Raw genomic sequence first — 24214 nt, forward strand, 5'->3', positions numbered from 1 at the left:
GGATGCTAGTTTGTAAAGATGTCTTGTAGCCAAATCCACTGATAATCTCTTACTCATCTGACACATGACAAGTCATTTCATGATCATTTTAGCGTTAGCTCCCAGTAATCAAGCATCTAGAAATGCCCTACTGTTTTACTTGTGATACTAACCTCTCATGACCTGCAGAGGGGAGGAAAGGATCATGGCTACAGGGATAAAGAGGGCTGTTTATGTCTCTGTGTGGCTAATCCTCCAAAATCCCAGTCAACCCTGTCTGAGACTAGCATTCCTCTGCAAACATCAGCCGCCTGTTCCCTTCCCATTCACTCCCAAACAAACAAACACCGGCTTCCTAATCCTCCATCATACCGCCTGCAACAGTAAACAGAGACTTAAGAGACAGCAGCTCCCAACTGGTTACCTTTTGGTTTTATTTGTCCATTTTGTTGCATGCCCCTTTCTTTTGTTCTATAATTTTTACATTTTACATCTTGTACTTCTGGCTGTTGTGGTTATCCAGAGTAACTTGATGCCAGTGGGTAGGGAGGAGGGTATCATCTTGCTCAAGGGCATCTTGACAGGACACGTGCCTGATGATGGATATATTTAAATTAAAAAAATAAACATGGATTTAAACGATCAGTCTCAGTTAGTCTAGTGTAAGTCATAAGCTAATTAGCAAATGTGAGTAAGTGTTCATAACATGTGCGTTCTCTTTGTGGCTAATCCTTTAAATTTCTGGTCAACATCGATCTGTCTGAGCCTGACATTCCTCGGCAAACATTGGCTTCCCACTACTGATGCTGCTGTCTAATCCTCCATTTACTGGCAACAACCGTTCAGAGAGCTCAGAGAGGTGTAGAGAGAACATCACGTATGATGTTGTGGGTTTGTGATCTCTGGTGCATGTCAGGGTAAAGGTACCCCCACCATTACTGAACAGTGATTTTGAGAGCTGTTTGAATTGTGAACTCAGGTATTTGCACTGCAGCATCCTGCAAACATCCAGCTATCTGTCCTGAAACCTTTGTTTTATGTTTTGTCTCTCTTCCAGTCCTCCTCGGATTACTACTAGGATCTTTTCTTCCCTGTTGGAGACCATCTCCACCCCCCACATCCAGCAGCCATGGCAGATGACGCAGACATGCGCAATGAGCTTTCAGACATGCAGCAACGCGCTGACCAGCTGGCCGATGAGGTGAGAACAGCACGCTCGCTTTGAGTTTTGATGGTGCACAGACATGATGGCTCACATGCACTTACTTATGCACATACTTATTCACAGGGAGCAGACTTGAGCACACTCCTATGCATACAAATAAGAAGCACACAGACATTACAGAGACATGCCTGACAAGTGACAGCTCCTAAAAGTCTTAAAAGGCAAATATAGGGTGTAAATTTAATTTCTGCATATAATGTCAACTGTTTGTAACAAAAAAACACCCCCTTTTCATCAATTTTTAGAACCTGAAAGCTATTTTATTAAAACAAAAGCCTCAGTTTTAACTCTGAGCAATCTCACAATATAAAAGATGTTTTCAAAATGTCTTACAAAACAGCTGCTAATGTAGTTCTTCAGTCCTTAAATGTATAATAATAGAAATTGCCTCGGGCTGTGACTGTCTACATGTTTGCGTGTGTGTATATGTGTGTGTGTGTGCAGGTGAGAGTCCACCTGCATTTGACTTTACATAACTCTGCACGGTCACATCTTGAGTGTGTGTGTGTTTGTATCTGATGTGTGAGTGCACATGACACAAGTGTGCACACTCACAGGCATGTTTCTGTACAGTGTGTCCCTGTTTATGTGTAGGAAGCTTGTGAGTGTGTGTGTGTGTGTGCGTGTGTGTGTGTCAGCAGCAGTCAGAGTGAGAAAGAGAGAGAAAGCCTCAGTCATGGCCCAAAGCAAAACTGCCCCTCCAGCTTCACATATGACTCACACTGGCACAGATGAGCAGAATATTAAACACACACACACACACACACACACAACATAGGGCATGCACAAAATGGCGGCATCAGAATAACAGTTTTTTTCGCTTCTGTTGCGTTGATTTACATGATCCTCTCAAATCCACAGAGAGGACAACAGCTCATGTAATGGCCATCAAAGAAGGCAAGTGCTGAAATGTCAGTGCAAGGGAATTCTGGTCCCTTGACTTAAGATGAGAAGAGAAAGATAAAGGTGAAAAACAGGAAAAAGGGGGTAAAAAAAGAAAGATGAATTTGTGGGCGAAGAGGCAGATGAGGAGTAAAAGAACTGGCTACTGCAAAAATGGCCGCTCAAATCAAGGCTGTGCCCCAAACCCCCCCCACCCCCCCATCTCATCCTTCCTCCTTTATTCGATTCCTTACCCAACCCCCTCCCTTCTCTATCCCCCACTGCTCCGGGGGATCAGCCGTGCTCGCAGCGAGCACAGCAAGGCGAAGCTGTGTCATTGTAAGAAGGACGAGATATCACAGAGCGCCGTCCCTGCCGAGTGGCTCTAGCTAGCAGGCTGTGCTCTGCAGCCTCACGCTTCTTAGAGAGGGAATTGGAACATGCAGCTACTTATCTATCACCACACAGGCTAATAATAGACATCCAACAGTCAAGAAAAAAGGGATAGAGAGGGGTGATCAAAGCGTGTAGTTATTTTTATTCACAAAGCTGCTGTATTCTTGAGTAAATTGCTGGTGGATTGCTAGATCTCAAACGTGCTTAAAAGCAATTTAATTTTCGATTATCATCCCAAATCCAAATCAGGGTCAGGAGACACTCAGTCGATTCACAATGTGGAAATAAGCTTCTCGCAGATCAGTCTGCTACCTTCAAAATTCCCTTCATAAAGTCGGGCATATTCAAAACTCACAGGGCAGACAGTGTGAGTTCATGTTCGGTTCATGTCGATAAACGTCAGATATTGATCCTTTTTGTGTCCCGCTGATTGTTCAAATTGACTGTGATACACGCTCACTTATACTCAATTCAATGAACATACAGTACCAGTCAAAAGTTTGGACACACTTTCTCATTCAAGTCAATGGGAAGGTGTGTTTTAGAACATTTGTGTCAAACAGAACAGTAAAAATGTTCCTTTTGTTGTGACTGCAGCTGTTTGAATCTGCCCTGTAATCTCAAATTGGAAACTAATTGTATTTTTTATGCTTCCACAGTCACTGGAGAGCACCCGTCGTATGCTGCAGCTGGTAGAAGAGGTAAGAGAAACTCATAACACTTTGAATTACGGCTCCTCATTGATGTAAAAGTTTAATTTACAGTTCACAATTATAGTAATAAAATCTGAGACAAAATATGACACAGCAGGAAAAAGAAATTAATGTAGTGAGACTGGAAGTCAGTCATGACTCAGATACGCTTTGGGGCAAAATCCGTCTGTGTGTAGATGGACTGAAAACAGCAGAAATAAGAATTTACTGCATTTGTTGTTTGGCATAATCAGGAAATTAACTGCTGAACAGAAAAAATGCAACACCCTGTTAAATTCTTACAGTTTAGTAATTTGAATGTTACAGCTATGAGGCTATTTAATTTTGTTCCTGTCTTATAATTTTGTCATCGTTATTAAAATGTTCATTTTAGAAATTTGTGAATATAGGGAGCACTGAGTAAGAACAAATGTTCATAATTTCTCAGTGTGTAGTTGGTTTCTCAAGTCCTTAGTTGCAAAATAATTATACATTAATTCTAATTGATGAATTTTACATAATAATAATTTTGGTGATGTACCCACACATCATTATGCAGCAAGTTATATTTTAATTTTGAACTTGAGGGAGCCAACATTACCAAGTTGCTACACAATGTCCCCATTATTCTCTGTTCCCAACAAAGAACACTATGCAATCCGTTAACAGACAACAATAACTGCTTGATAGAGGAGCGGAGCTGTAGGAACACACATGAAGCAAACCAAGAGGAAGACAGTGGGTTGTGTTGCTGGGCAGAGCTGAATCTGTCTTGGTACAGCGAGGACAGTAAGAAGCTCCAAGTCTTTAGTTTACATGGTTGCACTGTCGTCATCTGTAAGAGGAAGAAAAATAGCGGTGAACTGTTGTTCTCCTAAGACAGAAAGATGTATTTATTTATTCTTAAATTTTTCTATCTGATCATTCCTATCTGGTATTAGAGTATCTGGCTTGCAACAGGGCTGAATGCAAGGAAAGTGAATAAAGACTTGTGTGATTTTGTCTCACACATTGTTAAAATTAATGACTGACCTGGCTAATGGACAGTGCAATTTCTAATCATTTTTTGCAATTCAGAAAAGAATTGTTAGATATTTAAGGAAATATGCTCATTTGCCTCCTTGCCGAGCGTTACATGAGAGGATTGACGCCACTCTCATGACTTTATGCTAAATACGAGGCTCAAGCCAGTAGCCGGTTAGGTTAGCTTAAAATAAAGATTAGCGGCGGGAGGGAACAGCTAGCTTGGCTCTGTCCAAAGGTTTAAAAAAGAAACTCCTACCTGAATCTCTAAAGCTAATGATTTACATGGTCTATATTTTTTGTTTAATTCTTAAATGTAACCCAAAGTGTAAAAACAACAAGTTGTAGTTTTACAGGAGGTCAAGTGTCTCCAGCTAGCCTTTTCTTTAGACTAAGCTAACTAAACCATCTCCTGGTTGTAGCTTCATATTTAATGGACAGACATGAGAGTGGTATCGATCTTCTCATCCGACACTTGGCAAGACAGCAAATAAATGTATTTCTCAGAGGGTGGAACTGTTCCTTCCACATCTTTCCTGCTGTGTGTCATACCAAAAAACATAATTCTTATTAGTACAATATTTGTTAGATTCATTGATAATGGGTGACATCCGACACTCAAGTATAAATCAAAACCTATGTTGTAGATATCTGTGACTTGAGTGTTTTTCTGTTTTAACTGCTTGAGTGATTGCATGAATAGCACATTAAAGGAAATGAACTAACCATAGGGAGGATACACACACATGCACAGATACTGTAGATTGCTATTTGCTCATGTAACATTCATGCCGACAAAGAACGGTGTATTAAACTAACAGTAAAGGACAAGGAGTGACACACCAAAAGCAGATGGAAGGAAGGAAGGAATAAAAAGGGAGAGTGAAGGGTAAACGGAGAGAGGTAGAATGGATGAACAGCTGGGGGAGGGGGTATCTGACAAGCTCCCGGTGCAGATCTCAAGGTCATATTGATCATCAGTCGACATATCTCGCCAAGCAGCTCCACCCTACGACTGTACTGCAGGCAGGGAGGGGTTGAAGGCGAGGCAGAGGCAGACTGAGGAAGAGCGTGAGGATAAAGTGTACAGCTCCTCCAGTTTAATGGACAGCCAGAAAGATAAGGAGGGCACTGAGATATTTTTCTATATCTGGAGGGGAGGAGGGGGGGAGGTGGGGGTTGAATAAAAGTTTGATAAGAAAACAACAGCCGTGAGGTGAGAAAATGGTGGCGAGTGAAGAAGACACTGAGGAAAAGAAAGACAGAGGCATTCAACTCTGTGATTATAGTTTCATAGTTTAAATGATTCCTCTTGTTGCTCATTGCTATGAATATATGCTATTAACACTCAAATAGCTAATATAAAACTGGCATTCCTTTTAGATTTTGAATTTCTGATATCAAATACAAAAGCAGATTCTTATTAAATAAACTTCCACTTTTTCAAATCACTGCACACCCTGATTACGTTTGTTCTCTGAAGCTTTCACCTGGAAGGTTTACACTCGAAGCACTTCTAAGCAATCGATTAGTGCCTACATGGTCACGTCAAGCAACTCAGCTGTAAAAGAGTGTTTATCGCCATTAAATAGCCAACTACCGGAGCTTGGTTATTCCACAGTTTGCCCCGCAGCGGTTAGCTCGCTGTTTGCTTTGGCTCTTAAAAACAAAGATTGTTAAGAGAAATGCAGGATATTAAAAATTATCATTGTTTACTCCACCAAGTAGTGCTCTTTACTACAAGGATGTTTTTTAAAAGCAAAGATCCTTAAGAAAAATGCACAGAAACATTCTCATCTGATGATGGACAGTTGCCAACCTGGAAAATATTAACATTGGAGGAATCATTTAAGTTGCAGCAAACACCAAACACAAACCATGATCTCCTATCAAAAGCAAAAATCCATCATTTGACATATATGAAAATCTTGCAGCCCATCTGTACATAATGCTAAAATGTATAAATCCTTTATGGGATCATGGTTGATTATTCCTCGGAGTTTCCCCAGGGACACATTTCAACTACTTTGGGATTTCTCCTGGACGGAGGCGAGCACGAATTATAATTTATACACCAGAATTTCCTTATTACTCCCCTCTCGCCTCCTAAACTGCTGATGAGGCGCGTGTGTGTGTTGGTGTGCGTTTGTGCACGCTAGAGTACATGTGTATGTGTGTGAGCACACAGACACACTATAATCTTATTTATGCCTATCAGGCCGAGCCAGGTGCTACATCTTAGTGTGGCGGTGCTGCATTTCTAAGAGGCAGAGAGGAAGAAGAGTTGTGCATAAGCGAGTGTCGCTATCCGCTGCCTCCTCACACTCTTTTTTTTTTACCAGCATGAAAACCTGCAGCCAACCCAGCCTATCAGTGACTAATAGCTTTAGTGATGAATGCTCATGCAGGCTCAGCTGTTCGGATGTTTCACAGTCGGGGAGGAATTAAAATAAAATTCTGAAGGTTGAAGGAAAACTAACAGACAATCTACATTTTAAACGTGGGGAAAAAAGAGAACATGTCCTACTCACAGGTTACAAGCAATACTAATTAATGGTCCAGAGGTCTGACGGCTGCTGACGAAGGCTGACTCTCAGATGGAGGGGGTGTTGGGATCCTTTAATTAATTGTGTCATTTGTATACGAGGGAAATCCAATGGCAGGGGTTCTCATTTTAATGGGAACTCTCCTTTGCTGTCAGCGTTATTATTGTTAATCTCCTGAGGGCCATTTTCAGGTTTCCTGCTTAAGGTGTAACGGCCAAATGACCTTTGCCCGTTCTAATCAATAACCAGCCTACGTGCTGATGTTGGGGGAGCAAAATATTCTAATTTTTTTCCTTCAGGAGTATGGAGGACCACAAGTGTCATGGAAATAGTAATAAAGCATTTAATTAATTAGTAACTAATTGTACAATAAAAACAGGAATTAAATTGGTTTTATTGGTTTAATAAATTGGTGCCCAAAGTTAGAATTATGCCTACTAAAACCTATAAAGCTCAAAAGATACTTAACACATTATATCTGAATTGTTTAATCTGTATATATACGAAAATGTAAAAACAACAAATGTGGTTTTATGGATCATTGCATGCTAAAATGTTTTTTGTTTTCTGTTATTTTTTTCACCAGGCCAGTGACTAGCTGGGGCCATGTTATCTGTTTTCCTCAACTTGCAGTCGTTATGCTAAAATAAGCTAATTGTCTCCTACATATAAAGCATATAGACATAAACATGGTATGAATCTCCCCATCTAACAATTCAGTTCAATTCAATAGGCTTTATTGGCACGAGAGTTTCAAGAACAATGTTGCAAAAGCATCAAAATAGAATTTGTCCAAATATTTGGACAGTACAAAATAACAATAATATGAACATTAACACAACATTAAGATCGATATGTATTAATTATATATACATATATATAAATACACTAACTCTAACTAATTCACTAACTCTTAGCAAGGATATGAGTAAGTCCCAAAATATCACAGTCTTACTTAAATCGTGTGATGTATACAGTAACTCTTCTGCTATGATGCTTTGCTAGCCAGGTGGTTGCTAGCTGAGAGTTTAGTTGTCTTCAGGTTGTGTGTTTTATATCTATAGAAGAATTTAATATCATATAATGCAGAATAGAGAGAAAGAGCAGGGAAGAAATTAATAGTTTTCCAACTCTGCACAAAGAAAAGAGGAAAAGGAAAATGGTGAAAAGTGGAAAGGGGAAATGTGACATGGATATAGCTTATGGCAGCACATATTTTTCAGTCGCCACTAATTCTCTACGGTGTTATAGCCTCATTACTGACCTCTATTTCATTTTATTTCTCCTCTCTCCCTCACCCCTCCTTGCTACCTGCCTGTCTTTGGGGAGTAGAGCAAAGATGCCGGCATCAGGACTTTGGTTATGTTGGACGAGCAGGGAGGTAAGTCTGCAAGAGGAGAGATGGCGAGTTCAGTCATTAGCTACATACATATTAGTAACTAAGCTATTAACAGTCAAACTCTGGTATAATAATTATGTGTTTAATATAATTGATATATTTATTACATATGGTATGAAAACACTTGTGAATGGATGGATTGTTTCATATGCAGTTGCTTGTTTTCTTTGAAATGCATTTCCAAACTAATTCATTTTTTTCCCGTTTTTTTTTTTTTTTTTAAAGTAATATCTCCTTTGTTTTTTATTTAAAGCATGGTTTATTTAAATTGCTTTTGGTCAAGGGTGCCAGTTTAACTGTGGGGATTTTTTTCTTACTTTCAGCTTCCTTTAACCTTTGTTTCCTTTTGCTAACATTTTTCTTTTGTTTTGCTAACTGCTTTTTATTTGCGAGCGTCTTTTTAAAAAAAAAAAAAAAAAATCATTAGCTAACAAAGACAACGAAAGGAAATCTTGAAAGTGCCAAAAACATGAACAGGTCCAACGAAGAATAATTAAGCCAGCCTCTGCAGTGCCAAAACCCTACAGCTCAACATCAAGATAAATGATTTCTTGTCCAGAATCCAGTCGTGTTAACTTGTTTTGCAGCAGGTGGCAGGGTGACTTCTAGCCTGATCTTGGATCTGTTTGTGCAGTAATCATCTTCATTAACATTTTGGATGCTTTAGGCTCAGTAACCTTGAATTCAGTACTAACAGATGTTACATTTTAACACACCATTTACCGCTAATGAGTCTTATAAATAAATAAATGGCAGCAGAAATGCCACATCTCTATAAATATTATATGGTTTTGCTAAATTCTTATGATATTGCAATTTGGCCAACCTGTCTCTGGCCTGATCCTGTAAATATTACTGGTGGCCTACATGCTCAAACAGGTCTGAGAAGGAGGCCCTGCCACACTGCTGACAGTCCAGAGGTGTAAAAATGCAAGAGGTGGATAAGAGAAACGATCGATTTAGCTGGTAATGACAAAATATTCAATCACTCCTCAATCAACCTGTATACTGCTTTGTAAAATCCCTGGTTGCATGTAGTTTGTCAGTGAGTGAGCCAACATACAATACATGGTTTATAGTGTGCAACATCAAACAGTACATATTGGCAGTGTGAAGCTATGAAAAGGTACCTTATGCTTCACTCGGCTCTAGGGAGGAAATGGGCCCTCAGTTCTCCCATTTGCTGGATGGCATGTTAATCAATTCACCAGTCCTGTAAAAGAGCCTTAATTGCACCAACACAGTTGTTCACTCAGGGAGATGAAAGCTCCATCCCTCCTCTGGCCATCCATTTATCCCCTCATCCCTTGTGTCCACAGTGTTATTCTGCACCCTCAGGATTGCTACTTCAAAACCAATTGCAACGGCTGACTGGACACACAGGCAACTGTAAGCCTGAGCTGACCTCTGACCCTGCATTATTGACTTTTGTGCGGGCAGTAAAGCCTGTAGCTCTATAGCACTTGATACTGGAGACAGTTATTAAAGGGTGTAGAGGTTTGATTTTGGTGATAGAAAATATAAAACCTTTAGCCACTGACCATTTTTTCTTAACAATCGCCTTTTATTGAGCGAAACATGCTCAGTGCTGTTACTCTACTTAACTCTAATACCACTGACTGAACAAGGATCCTTTCTTGGTTGAATATATTTACATAAATGCATGCAAACCTGGGATTTTACAAATCTGAACAAGTCAATGAACTAGTTTCTGAATCCGCTCCATATTTGACTGTGCCTCACCCTTTCACACTCTGCCTGCACCGTATTTCCTTTTATAACAGTCAGAATGGAAATTCTTTGTGCTGTGGAAGAAAGCCACCAACACACCATCCACCACATCAGCATGACAAAGTCCCTGACGCTCATAAACCAGAATCCAATCATACTTAAAAATCCTCTCAGTTACCTTAATGTTTGCAAAGCCAGACAAAGCAACACGGGCAGTTTTCAGTTAGAGAGGCGAGTTTTAGTCATTTCATTGTGACAGGAATGTTGATCACTGTAATTAGTTGCCATTTTAGGGTGTCTTAACTTAAGGGTAAGCCCATAAAAGCCATGTATCTGAATGATTCTACTAACTATTACAGTTCGTAAAGTGCTGCTAGGGCTTGGTCAGACCTAAGCACATGTACCTAACAAAGACACATTTTGCCTTAAATTAGATGGATGTACGAACAGCAAAAATGAGCAGCTTCAGCTCAGCCTAATTCTTACTGGTTGTAGATCAGGAGAGAGTTGAAAAAAGACCTGTCAGTGTTACAGGATTGCCACAGTAAACAGCTCTCAAGGGAGGGATTTTTTTTTCCTTTGGACTGATGGAATATAAAAATATTTTCTCTGAACTCAGTTACAAGGATTTGAACTCCAAGGGAACAATTCCTACTCTCTCATTCTCTGACTTTGACACATAGCACGTGTTTCAAGGGACCGTTAAAGGAATAATTCAATATTTTGAGAAATATGCATATTTGTTGTCTTGCCACTAGTTAGATGAGAAAATGATAACACTGTCATGTCTATACAGTAAATATGAGGCTACAGACAGGAGCTAGTTAGGTTAGCTTAGCATAAAGACTGGTAACAGGGGGAAACGGCTAGTCTGGATCTGTCCAAAGGTAACAAAATCTGCCTACCAACACCTGTAAAGCATTACTACGTTATATCTAGTTTGTTTAATCTGTAGAAAGACTGAAGTGAAAGGTGTCTCCGCTGGTAAAACCACAACATGTCGTTTTCAAACTTTCTTTTTGTACAGATTAAACAAACAAGATATAAATAGAGCTTTAGAGGTGCTGGTGGGCAGATTTTGTTACCTTTGGACGCAGCCAGGCTAGTTTCCCCTGTTTCCAGTCTTTATGCTAAGCTAACACCTAAATTTTCCTTTGTGGGATCAATAAAGTTTCATTTTATCTCTTATCTTACATTAAGCTAACTAGCTGCTGGCTGTAGCTTCATATTTACCGCCCAAATATGAGAGAGAGTCATCAATATTCTCATCTAACTCTCAGCAAACAAGTGTATTTGCCAAAAGGTCAAACGGTTCCTTTAACATCAACGTTAAAAGATTTCTACTTTCTACTGAATTCCACAAGTATATTAAGAAATTATATTCATGTCATTATTTGAGTTTTTGTGCTTTTTATACCATTCTCTGGCCAAAAATTCAGTAAGTGCACATAATCTTATTTTTTCCCACCAAATCGATACACTCAATATAAACCCAGTTCAGTCTTAATCTCTCAGCCTGACACACACAAGCACATACACCCAGTTGATCAGTTGCTGCTCATCATAAGTCATATTTCTGTCAATCAGTCAATGAAATTCATTCCACTACTGTCATCCCTTTGTCCTGACCAGAGCAACTCGATCGTGTTGAAGATGGCATGAACCATATCAACCAAGACATGAAGGAAGCCGAGAAAAATTTAAAAGATTTAGGGAAATGCTGTGGGCTTTTCATATGTCCATGTAACAAGTAGGTACTGACAATGTGCCCCAAAGGTTCTTTACATATGTGGTGGCGTCCAGTTTTTCCTCTTTTGTTTTCTTTTTTGTTTTACTTTCTTTCGTCACAGTGAGTGTCTGAAGTTGTTGTCTTCTCTCCTTTGTCCTCTCTTTATCTCTCTCTTCCTCTCCTCTTCCTCCTTCTCTCTTCTCGTGCTTCGTTCTGTGGGGGATAAATGACTTGTGTTTAATCAGAGCAACTGGAGCGCATCGAGGAGGGAATGGACCAAATCAATAAGGACATGAAGGATGCAGAAAAGAATTTGAACGATCTAGGGAAATTCTGTGGTCTTTGCTCCTGTCCATGTAACAAGTAGGTGCTGCTTGCCTGCCTGCCTGCCTGCCATTCAAAAATTAGAATAAATATCTGAGAAACAAAAAAATAACCGAGGTAGAAGTGACATCATGATGGTGATCAGCCAATAGTCCGCTCTGCTCCTGCTCCAAATGAACACTGACTCTTCCCCTTTCACATCCATACGAGGTGGACACAGGAGGCCGTGATATGCTTTAAAATGAAGTCCTTCACACACACACGCACACACGCACACAAACAGTACACTTTAAGTCGAACTGAAATTTTGATTCTCTGCACTTTTTGCGTAAAGAAATATAACGTAAAATGAGACTGAATGATGTCTGAGAACTAGAAGATGCACTTTCAAGCTCCATTGTGCACAACTGACTGGAGGACATCATAGCCTACGGATGTTGATACAAGACATCCTTTTTCCCCCCTTTACCCCTCAACAAGCACCCAGAGCACTGGTTATGTACCCACAGTGATTTAAGACATCTGTCCCTTAATAACACTCTGAGGATCCATAGTGCTGTTAAGTTTGTATTCCACTCAGAAAGTGGAAGCTAGTTAGCTTAGCTTGCCAGCGTTTGCGCTAATTCCCACTGCACATTACTTTTTGTTCTCCTGCTGAGTCATCGACAGCTCCCACAGACTCCAACACACTCAGTAGTGTTTTTGTCTTGCATTATAGAAAGAGTTTAGCTAACGTTAGCTGTCTCTGTCATGGGTCCTAATGTGGCAAATGACCAGACTGTCTTGACGTTACTCTGTCAAGACACAGGGAGTGTCCACATCCCAGACAGGGGCTAAGCAACAGCTACAATGTCAGCCCCCCATCTGGTTAACTGCATTTGTGGACACAAACTATTTTTAGTGCCTGCCACAAAGATCTTACACCATTTAAATTACCAGTACTGACAATGTCAGTCGGAGCCAAAAATCCACGCCCTCTGGAGAACGCTAATGCAGGGGCGCTGTCACTGCAGGAAAAGAAATAAAGCTTGATTTGTTCGTTTTGGCGACGTACAACAATGATTTACACTGTGTATTGATTTCTAAGCAAAAACAAAATTTAATTTCAGTTCGACTTTAATGCAAATTCAGACAACATATGCAGACATATACTATGGATTATTGCGGGCACATGCAGCAGCCTTGGATTCTTATGGTCGCCATCTCCACTGGATCGGCCTCCAGACAAACAGTAGCTCCACGACTGGCAAGCATCTCGTAGTCCATCAGTCTGAGCCATCGCTACCTGATTGGCTTCTGAGAAGTAGCGCTAATACTTTTAGCTTACAAACCGTGTCATTAGACTCAAACTTCTTTATGTCTTTCTTGCTGCCTTGCACAGTCAAACCACATATGTGCAATCAGACTGCCGAGAACCAAATCTTATAAAGACAAGCTCAGAAAGTCCAGTCCTCAACATAAGCTCTCCTCCACTCAGCCAAGGCCATGGTTCATCAATAAGTGCCTCTATTAACACCCTTATACCAAGTGCTCTTCTCCAAGTGCCCTATACTCTAAGCTTCCACTTCTCCAAACACCTTTATAATGGGAGTCATCTACATGCGGGTGTAGCCATTATGGAAGTCCCACTCATAACATTTCTACAGATTCCTCTTGAAGAGGAATTCTTTTTTCAGTGTTGATGTTGGGTGATGGGACTTCTACAATGGTATCACCATAGCTGTTGGCCCTCCCAACTGTAAACCAACCTAGGTTCAACTAAAAGAGCAGGGCTAGGGCTCCCGAAGCATCTTGGCACTCAGATCATCTCATTGTGTTGACTCCGGCTGGAAATTCAGTGATCTTGGTCCCAAAATGCCTTTGGTCAGCCTGGTCCAGGACTGTTTGACACTTCTCCTCATCTGCATGATCTTTACCACCACCACACCGCTCTAACATCCAGTAGATCCTCACCTTTTTGCAGGCAACGAGACCTTTCTGTTTCCCCTGAACACCTCCCCTCCCCCACCACCATTTTTGAACCACCAAGTGCCAGTGACATGGAATGACTGGCGAGCATGACCCTTTGAATGCTCATGCATGCATGACAGTGCAAGTCATAACAGCAATGCTACACATGATGATGCTAAGATCATGATGCTGATATTAACAATGAAGGTGATGTTGATGATGTTGATGGTGATGATGATGATGATGATATGATGAACAAATACTTTTATGTGTCATTTATTATGAGCAGTACAAAGCCGGGAGGAAAGAAAAAGAAGAAAAACATTGTTGATCAATGAGGGAAAGTTGATTCAGCTTAAAACAGATATTTTAAAAAGATCATAAAGGTCCTGAAAAATCGATTTTGCATTATTATATCTTGTCAAAATGTCAAAGAAATACTTTCAGATATCTCACTGTAAAAACAGCGCAACAAAAGTCACTGTTAGGATGATTGGAGATGTATTTTTGGTGATTTTGTATATACAAAATATGTCAGTTGAAGTCCCAAAGGTATGAAAAATAAAGAAAGGAAAAAAAAGAATGCTACATGACCAAACTGTCAAGTGAAAGAAAGACAGTAAAGATGTCACAAGGAGGCAAAAATGACAGTATCACACATTCAAGGCAAAAGAGAAAAACAGGAGCGATGGGAGCTGGAAACTAGGTTAGGACACATGCGCGGAGAGACATTTTCAGGGATGTAGTCATGTTTCTCTGTACAAAGGGTACATCATGCCACTGCGCATGTACTGTGTGGTACCCTTGTCTTTACATGGCTCGGCATGGTGATACAGCTCACTGCTGCCTCGTATTTCCCTCTGGTTCTTCTGCAGTTTCTCTGCAGTGCCACCTCTCCTGCAGAGCGCTGTGCTAAATTAGCCTTTATCCTGCACTGGCTGTTCAACATTACTGCTCGCTATGTTCCCTCTCCCGCAGGGAACTCGCTCACATGTAGGTCAGCCACATCAGATAGTGGCATGATAGCCTGCTGGGAAGTTGACTCAAACTAAATGCACACATAGATAGATGCTAGAAAGACAAAAGAAACATTTATTTGTTGGATTTTTCCCCACTACTCAAAAAGTGAGACTTTATTCCATCATACGTGCTGCTCATTGTATTTCTGAATCCCTTCAGCAAACTGGCTGTCTATCAGAATAAGCTGACTTTGACTAGACTGCTTTTTTGGTGCTTAATGCCTTGGAATTCTGGCTGTCTGCATGCCACTGTTAGCGGATTTTGATTGGTGGACAGCTCAATTTGCAGGTCACTCAGGGAATGAATTAGATAGAAGGAGTTCACTTTTACCACAGGATCCGCACTACTCGTATGATCGAATCAGATCATCTCAGTTCAATCACAGCAAAGCTGATTAGAGCAGTGCATTACATCAATTCTGAGACTGCAGAAAGGCAAATTGTAAAGGGGAACAAAACTGGATATCAAATGGAAGGAAAGTGATGTGAGAGGAGAGGAGAAAAGAGGAGAGGAAGAGATAGAATGAAACTAACAAATGTATCAGGGAACAAAAGGACAAAAGGAAGAGAACAAGAAAGATGAAAATGACATACAAAAAGAAAGGACTCAGACAAGGGAAGCATGTGTGTTTACCACACTGGGGTGTGTCAGCAGGGACAGGGAGCTAAGCGAAGTCTTGCCTCAGTCCATTTCTATTAATAAAAGCTGAGTAGGAGGCTAAGCTATCGCCATCTCTGATACAGCTAGAATACATCCACACAGCACTCCAAGGTTATACAAAACTCAGCAACTGAGGCTAAATACAGACAAAGAACTGACAGAATATTGGTGAATGGATGGAGGAAAAATATGTTGAGATAAATTACTCAGAAACATCAGTGTTAAACTGATTCGAGAGGTGAAAGGTGTTTGGCTGCCTTGCCATCACAAGTGCCTTAAAATGACTATTATTGCTTTTGGAGATACAAAAATGCTAAAACTATAACTAAAGAAATAAAAATGAACCTCTAACTGTTACCTTCCCCTCTATCTCTGACTCTTTTGTGCCAAAACAGATGCTGAATCTGACGGTGTGAAGTTTGACAGGCAGAGTGAGGTGACATTTACAAAGCCACGCAGCGGAGCTGTGATTGCATATCGTGTTAGCGCAGTTGTATTTGTCAGTACACTTTTTCCTTATTGAGACAGAAGCAGATTTAGATGAATCCCATGGATTTACTAGTGTCGAAATCCTGATCACACTCTTCACTCCTCTGCCTCACCGCTACCTGACATCCCAGCTTGTCCAGAAAAGCAGTGACCTTTTATAAAAAAACACAAAGCGGGGATGAGGGGAGTGGCTGTCAGGACCAGGAATAGTTAACCATAGTGTTATTCTCTGTTAACTTCCTCCAGTTTCTTGTTTTGTTTTGTTTCCTTTTGTCGTTTCGCAGTTTGTTCTCCGCATTAATTGTCGTCCCTCCTAATGATGTGACAGTCCTGTACACTCTGTGTTGTTTGTCTGCCAAAAGCTCGTCTCTTCTCTGTTTTCTGTCACACTGGGACATTCAACTGTGGGAGTGGGGTGGGTTTATCCTTGCAACAACACAGAAGTGCCAGTAGGATGGTTAAAAGATTTAAAAAAAAAAAAAAAAAAGATTCCTAAATATAGCTATTGAAGTGCATGTCTACATTATACAAAACAGACAGATGTGACTTAGCATACAAGGCTTGCCTGATTCTGAACAGTATGTTATATACCTACAAGATATAACATCACACACATTACTATTGTGTTAAAACAGAATGAGCCTGTACCTACTAAACCCAATCTACCAACCAGTCCATGTCTGCTATGCTTTGCTTGACTTAGTCTAGTCCCCACTGTTACTCATATATTTATGTGCTGGATGCATGAAACCAAATAACACCTTTGTGTCAGCTGATCACGCTACATACTGATATATAAACATATACTGAATATGCTGCTGCAGTACCTCAAATCCAAGGCTCTCGTTGTAGATATTGACTAATGGGGAGCCAGCCTGGTTGAGGTAAATGATGAAGCGCTCAGTCAAACTGTTGAGTAACTGTCCCTCCTCGTCCTCCCCGTCCCTGCCGGCGGCCAGGATGAAGAGCGGTGCCAGCAAGGCCTGGGGGAACAATCAGGATGGGGTGGTGGCCAGCCAGCCCGCCCGCGTGGTGGACGAGCGTGAACAGATGGCCATCAGTGGAGGCTTCATCCGCAGGTAAGAGGGGGGAGCTTGAGTTTTACGCATCAAAACACCTAAAGCTTCAAGTGGATGGATATAAGGGAGAAGGAGATGGAGGGAATTAGAGGGTATGCGTTGAAAGAGAATGTATATCGTGTGTCCATGTGGAGGTGATGCAGACATTTCAGGCTGTAAGGGAACCATACCATAAAGGCACCAATGTGAAAGGGAAAGATGAAAGCAACGTTATACAAAATGATTAGAGAAAGAGTTTGATATCTTGGGAAATGCAGTTATTCACTCTCTTGCTGAGAGTTATATTTTACATTTGCTGAAAGTCCTCTAGAGGTCAGTAACAGCCAACGTACAGGTGCAAAGAACACCGGAAAACACTGGAGTTAAGTGGAAATGAGTAGGAGCATAAAGGAGGTCAAGAGATTAATTAATTCTCCCACCTCTTATTTCTTTGTCTTAATAGTGTACATCAGTGTTCCCCCTCTAACTGAACTCTTACTCAATAAGCTGCTAAAGCCTTTTTTTTATTATTCCACACTTAAATTACTTTTAATGTCAGAAAACCAGCTGGATGGTGATGTGAGTTTCCTGATAGTGGTACTTACTGGTGTTGTGCAGAGTAAACACAGCTAACCACCATTTTACTTGCGTCGTGAAAAGGGTTTACCCACATCGTTAGGTCTTACATAAGTCTGTCTCGTCTTAGATGTCATTGTGTTTTAAGTACTTCTATGGGAATAAAGGAATACATAAAGGAATAGTTTGAAATATTTACAGGATATAATTGATATTTTGCGTTTGTTGACAGGAGATTGTAGTTTACATTCTTCTTATTCACATACACCACTGTTAGTAATATAATTCTGTGTTGTCCATTCCAGACAAAGACCCATATTGAATCTCTGTAATATGTAAATGGATTTTTATCTCAATCTGTATTCTTCAAAATGGTATTTGTGCCACTGCAGTCCAATATGTGTTGTGTTATTTCTTATTCCATTTTTTCCCCAAATTAAGACTTCATATAGATCCTTTAAAGGCATTAAAAACAACATTTTAAAATAAGTATTATGAGTATGAATTAATTTAAACTAGAAGAATACAGCAGTAAAATAGAAGCCCAGGAGCCTCCTAGTGTCCAGATGTCTGGTCTGAGGTCAGACTCTGCTTTGCAGAGACAAGGAAAGGATCAGAGGTGAAATATGTATGAGGGGGCCACAGAGGGAGGTCAGCGTGGCAGTTTGTGGTGTGTGTGGCCTGGTGTTAATGCAGACAGCACAATATTTACATCTGCCCCTGCCCTGTGTGTGTGTGTGTGTGTGTGTTTAGGGTAACAGACGATGCCCGGGAAAATGAGATGGACGAGAACCTGGAGCAGGTGGGTGGCATCATCGGTAACCTGCGCCACATGGCCCTGGACATGGGCAACGAGATCGATACCCAGAATCGCCAGATCGACAGGATCATGGAGAAGGTACACACACACACACAAAATGAGATCGAGATTTATTGTACATTATACATATAAACAAAGCTCTATTTAATCAAGTCTTATTGCATTCTGTGGCTAAAGGTCATAAGCCTGAATATTTCCCTTTATTTTTCCTGATTTTCTGATTATTTTACCTGTAATTACTTATTTTATTTCCACTGATATTAAGATAATGTTTAATGATGATTCAGCTAAGACAAAAGTTTCCACACAAGAAACCTTTATTCATCTGCATAAGCCTCTGAGACCTCTTGTGACAGCGTGCAGCAATTTCAGAACTGGCATTCAGATCATATTACACTCCATTCAAAACAAGATGAACTAATATTATGCAGAATGGTACATTAGCACCTGTGGCCCACTACATCCACACAGTACTTTTGTCAACTTCAATATTAAGGAAAACAACAGAAGACTGAATTAAATTTGGAAACAGAAACATAAAAACAAGAAAACAAGCATTTCTCTCAGTGCAAATGAGAACATTTGGGCCAAGAATTTAAAATTCAAGTCATCACTCTTCAGCCCACTGTAGAGCAGTGATTACCAACCACAGGCACTTGTACCTTAGGGGGTCCATTTGTAGTTGCCAGGAGGTGCATGGAGAGAATGTGGCTCAACTTATTTGAAAAAATTGACATTACAATTTGATTATTTAAAATCTATAGGCTCACATGTTGAGTCAGCTTTAACACCTGAACATCACGTGTTGTGATTGTTAGCCAGTGGACACAGAAGTATAAACAGTAAGCTAACTGTAATGGATAAACAGTTATATTTAGCTCAAAATAATGGAAATGGTTTAAATAGTTAGCTAAAAGTGATGGATAAATGGTGAAAAATCGATGTTTGGAATGTTTAACTGAAAGTAATGGATAAATTATTGAAATAGTTGACCCTAGCTAAAACTAATGGGTAAATGGTTAAGCTAGTTTGCTAAAAGTAGTGGATAAATTGTTGAATGTAGAGCACAAGGCTGCTATAATTTAAACAGTAATTACAAATTGGTTAATGAACATTGACTCTGTTGATACAGTTGACTCTTTGCAAAGCTCAAAAGATTGACTGAGATTCTGATCTTATTTTGGGGTCAAGTGGACATGAGGGGCTGTTATGCAGGTCACATATAGCTGATGCCCAACAGAGCTACAGTATCTTCAGTACATATCTTTTCATTACAACTGCAAGAAATACTGATGTTATGAGTCCAAATCCTGCCATAACTACTTAGTTAGGTAGCTATAGACCTGTAATATCTTATTAGGACTACTTGGTTAGATAAAGATTGGTTAAAAACAAATCAACACCACATCTGTTAGGAATGATTGGCGTTTTCATGAGCAAGAGCAGCACATTGTCTTGGACACTGTAAAACTGTTTTCAATAACTCAGCTGAAAATACCAACTGATACAAGCAAACTTATATTCCTCTCTTCTTTCTCCCTTTTTCCTTCACCCAGGCTGATTCCAACAAGACCAGGATTGACGAGGCCAACCAGCGCGCCACAAAGATGCTGGGCAGTGGCTAAACGCCCTAATCCCAGATCTCGATCGTCCCGGTGTCCTGCGCCGCACATCGACAGGCGCTGACATGCTTTCATCATGGTATTGACCTTCTAGGTTTGCACACATGCACATATCACCTCCCCTCCCCATTGTAAATGTTGTTCTGTGTGTCGTCTGTCAAGCTTTTTCAAGATGATTGTCCTCGTAAAAAGATGATTTCTTATACTCCGTATATCATTCTTTCCAAAGGTTGTATATAGTGCTGACTTGATGGCTCTCTAGCTCACATGTGAAGTTTTTATTCTCTTTATCAAAATATATATATATCATATATTATTAAATATCATATATAATATATATATATATACACAAGTACACTGCTCTGGATGACAAGTATATAATAGGAATGCTATACAAGCTGTTTGTTTTGATTCTTTTTCCTTTTCAGTATCTCAGTATCGTCTTAGTAAAACTGTGTCATTCCATTTAGGCTACTGTCATGCCCCTTATTTTGGTGTTGTCACGACAAAAGGGAGAAGACTGACGGAAAAACATGAGTAAAGATTTACTAAGTGACAGTATAAATGAATGGGATCGCAAAGAGCACTTACAATCAAAAGGCAGTCGTTGGTACATTTTCCTTCATTGCAATCATACTGAGTTACTGTTTAGACAATGTGCAACTAGACTCTCTGTAGCTGTATTAGACATTGCATTCCAAGTGATGTGAATTGTGCGTTCTCTGCATGACAAATGGTAGATTTTAGTCTTATAAATAAAACCTGTCTGAAAAATATATATAAAAAATGATATCATGGCAGTAGCAAATTGACAAAACGCATGCTCAGTATTAGGACACAGTTGATCGTTCCATACTCCTGCAAGTTTGCAATAGTGCCACTCTTTCTGTCTTGATATATTTACCAACTGTGACCATCTCGTTGTAAAATAATGCAAAAGGGATCAAAAAAGTGAGATTACGACGAAAAAAACATGAGGACTTTGGGGTTGTATTGCAAAAAAAAATGACCTGTTTTCTAAATGATTATGCAGTTCAGTGATGAAGATGTTGATTATGTGCTGAAAGATGAGGACTGGTTGTGTACTGTAATATAGGTTTTGGATGCTCTGAAAAAAAAATAAACGTTTGCAATGTAAAGCAAAGACGCATATTTCTGAGAGACCTTACTTTTATAAGAAGACTGTATCTGTAAGTTTATTCTCCCCGTGTGGTTTGTTATTGGTAAAATAATGATAATATTGAATAACAATAACTATACTCTGAAACAAAAAAAAAAATACATACAAAAGGGTTTTTTGTTGCTTCTGTACTTTAGAGCTATGCACACCAAATCGCCAAAATGTCGAGTAGTTAGAGTAAGGTGATTAAATACCTAAACCTGAATGACACAATAGGTTAAACTGTGAGATTGATGTCCTCAACGCATGTAATATTAAAGACTCCCTCTCTGTATCCTGTCAGTGTGTGAAGTGGTGGACATTTTGTAGCTAGCTGAATTGATTAAAAGTAATAAACCCTAGTCGCACCCGTGTCTGTCTTTATTGCTCCTGCCAGTTGAGAGGCTTTTCCTGCTCTGTCTAAAGTCCAGGGTGATATTTGCAGAGAACACCACTCAGTTTAAGCATTAGTACATGTAGATTATCACTGATATGGCAGACAGTCCACCCAAAATCCCCTTTATTCCTAACTGCTCTGAGCAAGCATAATCTTTACTATAAATCATGATACACGGACAGTTAATAAGACGTGTGCAGCTGGAGTATTTTTTGGAAGAACAAAAGGACTAAAGGCTAATTTATGGTAGGTCAATCTACACCTCTGATATAAGTTGTTCTACAGAAATTAAAGAGTCGCACAACATTTTCAATTTATGCTTTGGTGAAAGGTTACAAGCTAGTTAAACTAATAAACTAATTAAACAAGGACATTACAAGTTATTTAAAGTTACAGACCAAATTATCAGTAAGGAAGTTCAGTGAAAACTACAATCTCCATGGCGATGTTAGTAACACTGCTCAATCATATTGCGCAACAAAATATGGCAAAACAAAATTCTCCAGGTGCACGACATGAAAGGAAAGTGCAGAGCGACACTTTTTTCTCTTGAAAATACGTCATTTCTGTCAGGCGACACTTATCAAAAGTGTCATGCAACCCACCATAAATCAGCCCTAAGATTCATTATCCATGATTTAGAGTCAATAAACACAAGGCCAACTACAAGTTATATATAATCCTTAAAGCCCCTGAAAACTTGTATTTCATTAAATATACATGACTAAATAAGCAACAATCAAAGTTAAAGTTTGGGAAAACTTGACTATTTGGAGTTAAGAGTTTAACAGTCAAAAACTCAGGTGTGTTTTGATCAGATTTGATGACAGTACAATTTCCTGAGCAACAACTGGCATCAAATTTAAATATTGCTAAGTCTCAATACATTTTCCACCTGTGTCCTACTTCTCTCAAACCACTGAGAGGAGCTCAGACAAAAACACATATACAGAAATCTCTAATGCGAAAGAACTAGTAAGAAACTGATTGATAAAATACGATTTCAGGGCGTTTATAAGTACCAAAATGTGTGCCATAATTTATCATTGACTGGAAAAAGGTTAACTTTACGCATGTGTTCAGCACTTACAGCATATTATGCTTAAAAAGTGAAATTTCACCTGGAATGAAGCAACATTCACCTTTTCCATTTCAATTCAATTTATTTATATATAGCACCAAATCATAACAAATGTTATCTCAGGGCACTTTTCACATAGAGCAGGTCTAGACTGCACTCTTTAATTTACAGAGACCCTTCTACGGGAAGAAACCCCCAGCAGAACCGGGCTCTAGGTGGGCAGCCATCTGCCTTGACTGGTTAGGTTGAGAGAGAAAGAAGCGGGGAGGAGAGGGGGGAGAGAGACACAGAGAAGCATAATAACAACAGTAATAACGATAAAGAAGATAATAATAATAGAGATCTGACTAGTAATAATAATAGCAGGCAACATTTTGCAGATAAATGATTAACTCTTATTTTTCATGTGTATTTTTGTTAGTTTTCCCACTTTGCACCCTCAAATGTTTCACTTCTTGATGATATCCTCACTACCGTATGATCTCAGTTTAATAACACTAACTGTGCCGTAGTTGAGCCAGTCAACACTGAGTAGAGGTCAGGATCACGTCATACGGGGGTAGCCAAAATTTGGCCTAATGGTGGTCCTGTGGAAAGGTCATTATGTATCCAAAATCAATGTTTTTTTTTCCTCTTGGGTGAATAAATGTACAAGCAAACATTGTGTTTTAATGACTAATGTGTCAGGAGACAACGCTGAAAATTGAAAGTCTGACAATACTCAAGGAAAGTCTATATGATCAACAAAATCAATATGTTCATTCTCTTTCGAGCAAATTTCATGCCAATACAGTTTTTGAGATATGATGGTTACACACAAAACACAAGAAAATACAGACGGATGTGGATGGACTGAAGAACAGAAGGCAGAAGGATGGATGAAGACAATCACACAATGTCATGGTCACTGGTGGAGGTAATTTTATAAGTTTATAAGCAATAAGGGCTAGTGGGATACAATTTGTATTGGTGTAGTTATAATCTCACAAACCATATTTAATCACACTGTACATATAGAGGCACAGTAGAAGAATCATAATCATACACTGGAGAAATTTGAGTGTGTTTGTATTACATGTCACTTTGCTTGGGTCTGCATTAAAGTCTTCACCTTTTAGAAAAAATACCCTCTGGAAGAGATCAAGAAATAAGGGTGTAAAATGACTAAGAATAACTTATAAAAATAAAAGGCCAGAAGACAACTGAGCAATAATGGTGTAAAATGATTCCCAATACTTATATATAAAAATTGGATATAATCAGGAAGAATTATGCCAGTACATATCCTGAAACAGCTCAAAAACCTGGTTTGAAGAGTTTTGACCAACAACAAGTGACAGAGATAAAAGTAACATAATAATTGGTCAAAAATTAGGGAGGGTGGATGATAAGGTGTGGCCTAAGCCCACCCAAGGATATAAAAACAGATGCCCCAAAGGAAAACCTTTGGAGCGAT

At 39.6% G+C, this 24214-nt stretch overlaps 1 protein-coding gene across 2 annotated transcripts in view; it reads left to right on the forward strand.

Annotated features, from left to right (window-relative positions):
* Positions 1 to 21642, forward strand: part of snap25a (synaptosome associated protein 25a) — a 37012-nt gene extending 15370 nt beyond the window's left edge. The window contains exons 2-8 of one of the 2 annotated variants that reach the window (XM_067572511.1): positions 1037 to 1180; positions 3142 to 3183; positions 8076 to 8124; positions 11506 to 11623; positions 17005 to 17124; positions 18433 to 18577; positions 20056 to 21642. In XM_067572511.1, coding sequence (XP_067428612.1) covers positions 1109 to 1180; positions 3142 to 3183; positions 8076 to 8124; positions 11506 to 11623; positions 17005 to 17124; positions 18433 to 18577; positions 20056 to 20124 — 615 coding nt within the window. In that variant the 5' untranslated portion in view covers positions 1037 to 1108 and the 3' untranslated portion in view covers positions 20125 to 21642. Of the gene's footprint in view, positions 1 to 1036; positions 1181 to 3141; positions 3184 to 8075; positions 8125 to 11505; positions 11624 to 11847; positions 11966 to 17004; positions 17125 to 18432; positions 18578 to 20055 lie in introns of both variants that reach the window. The other variant, XM_067572510.1, reaches the window with a different exon arrangement.
* The last annotated feature ends 2572 nt before the right edge of the window (positions 21643 to 24214 follow it).

The sequence above is a fragment of the Thunnus thynnus genome, chromosome 18 (assembly GCF_963924715.1).
Source record: "Thunnus thynnus chromosome 18, fThuThy2.1, whole genome shotgun sequence".
NCBI classification, from domain to species: Eukaryota; Metazoa; Chordata; class Actinopteri; order Scombriformes; family Scombridae; genus Thunnus; species Thunnus thynnus.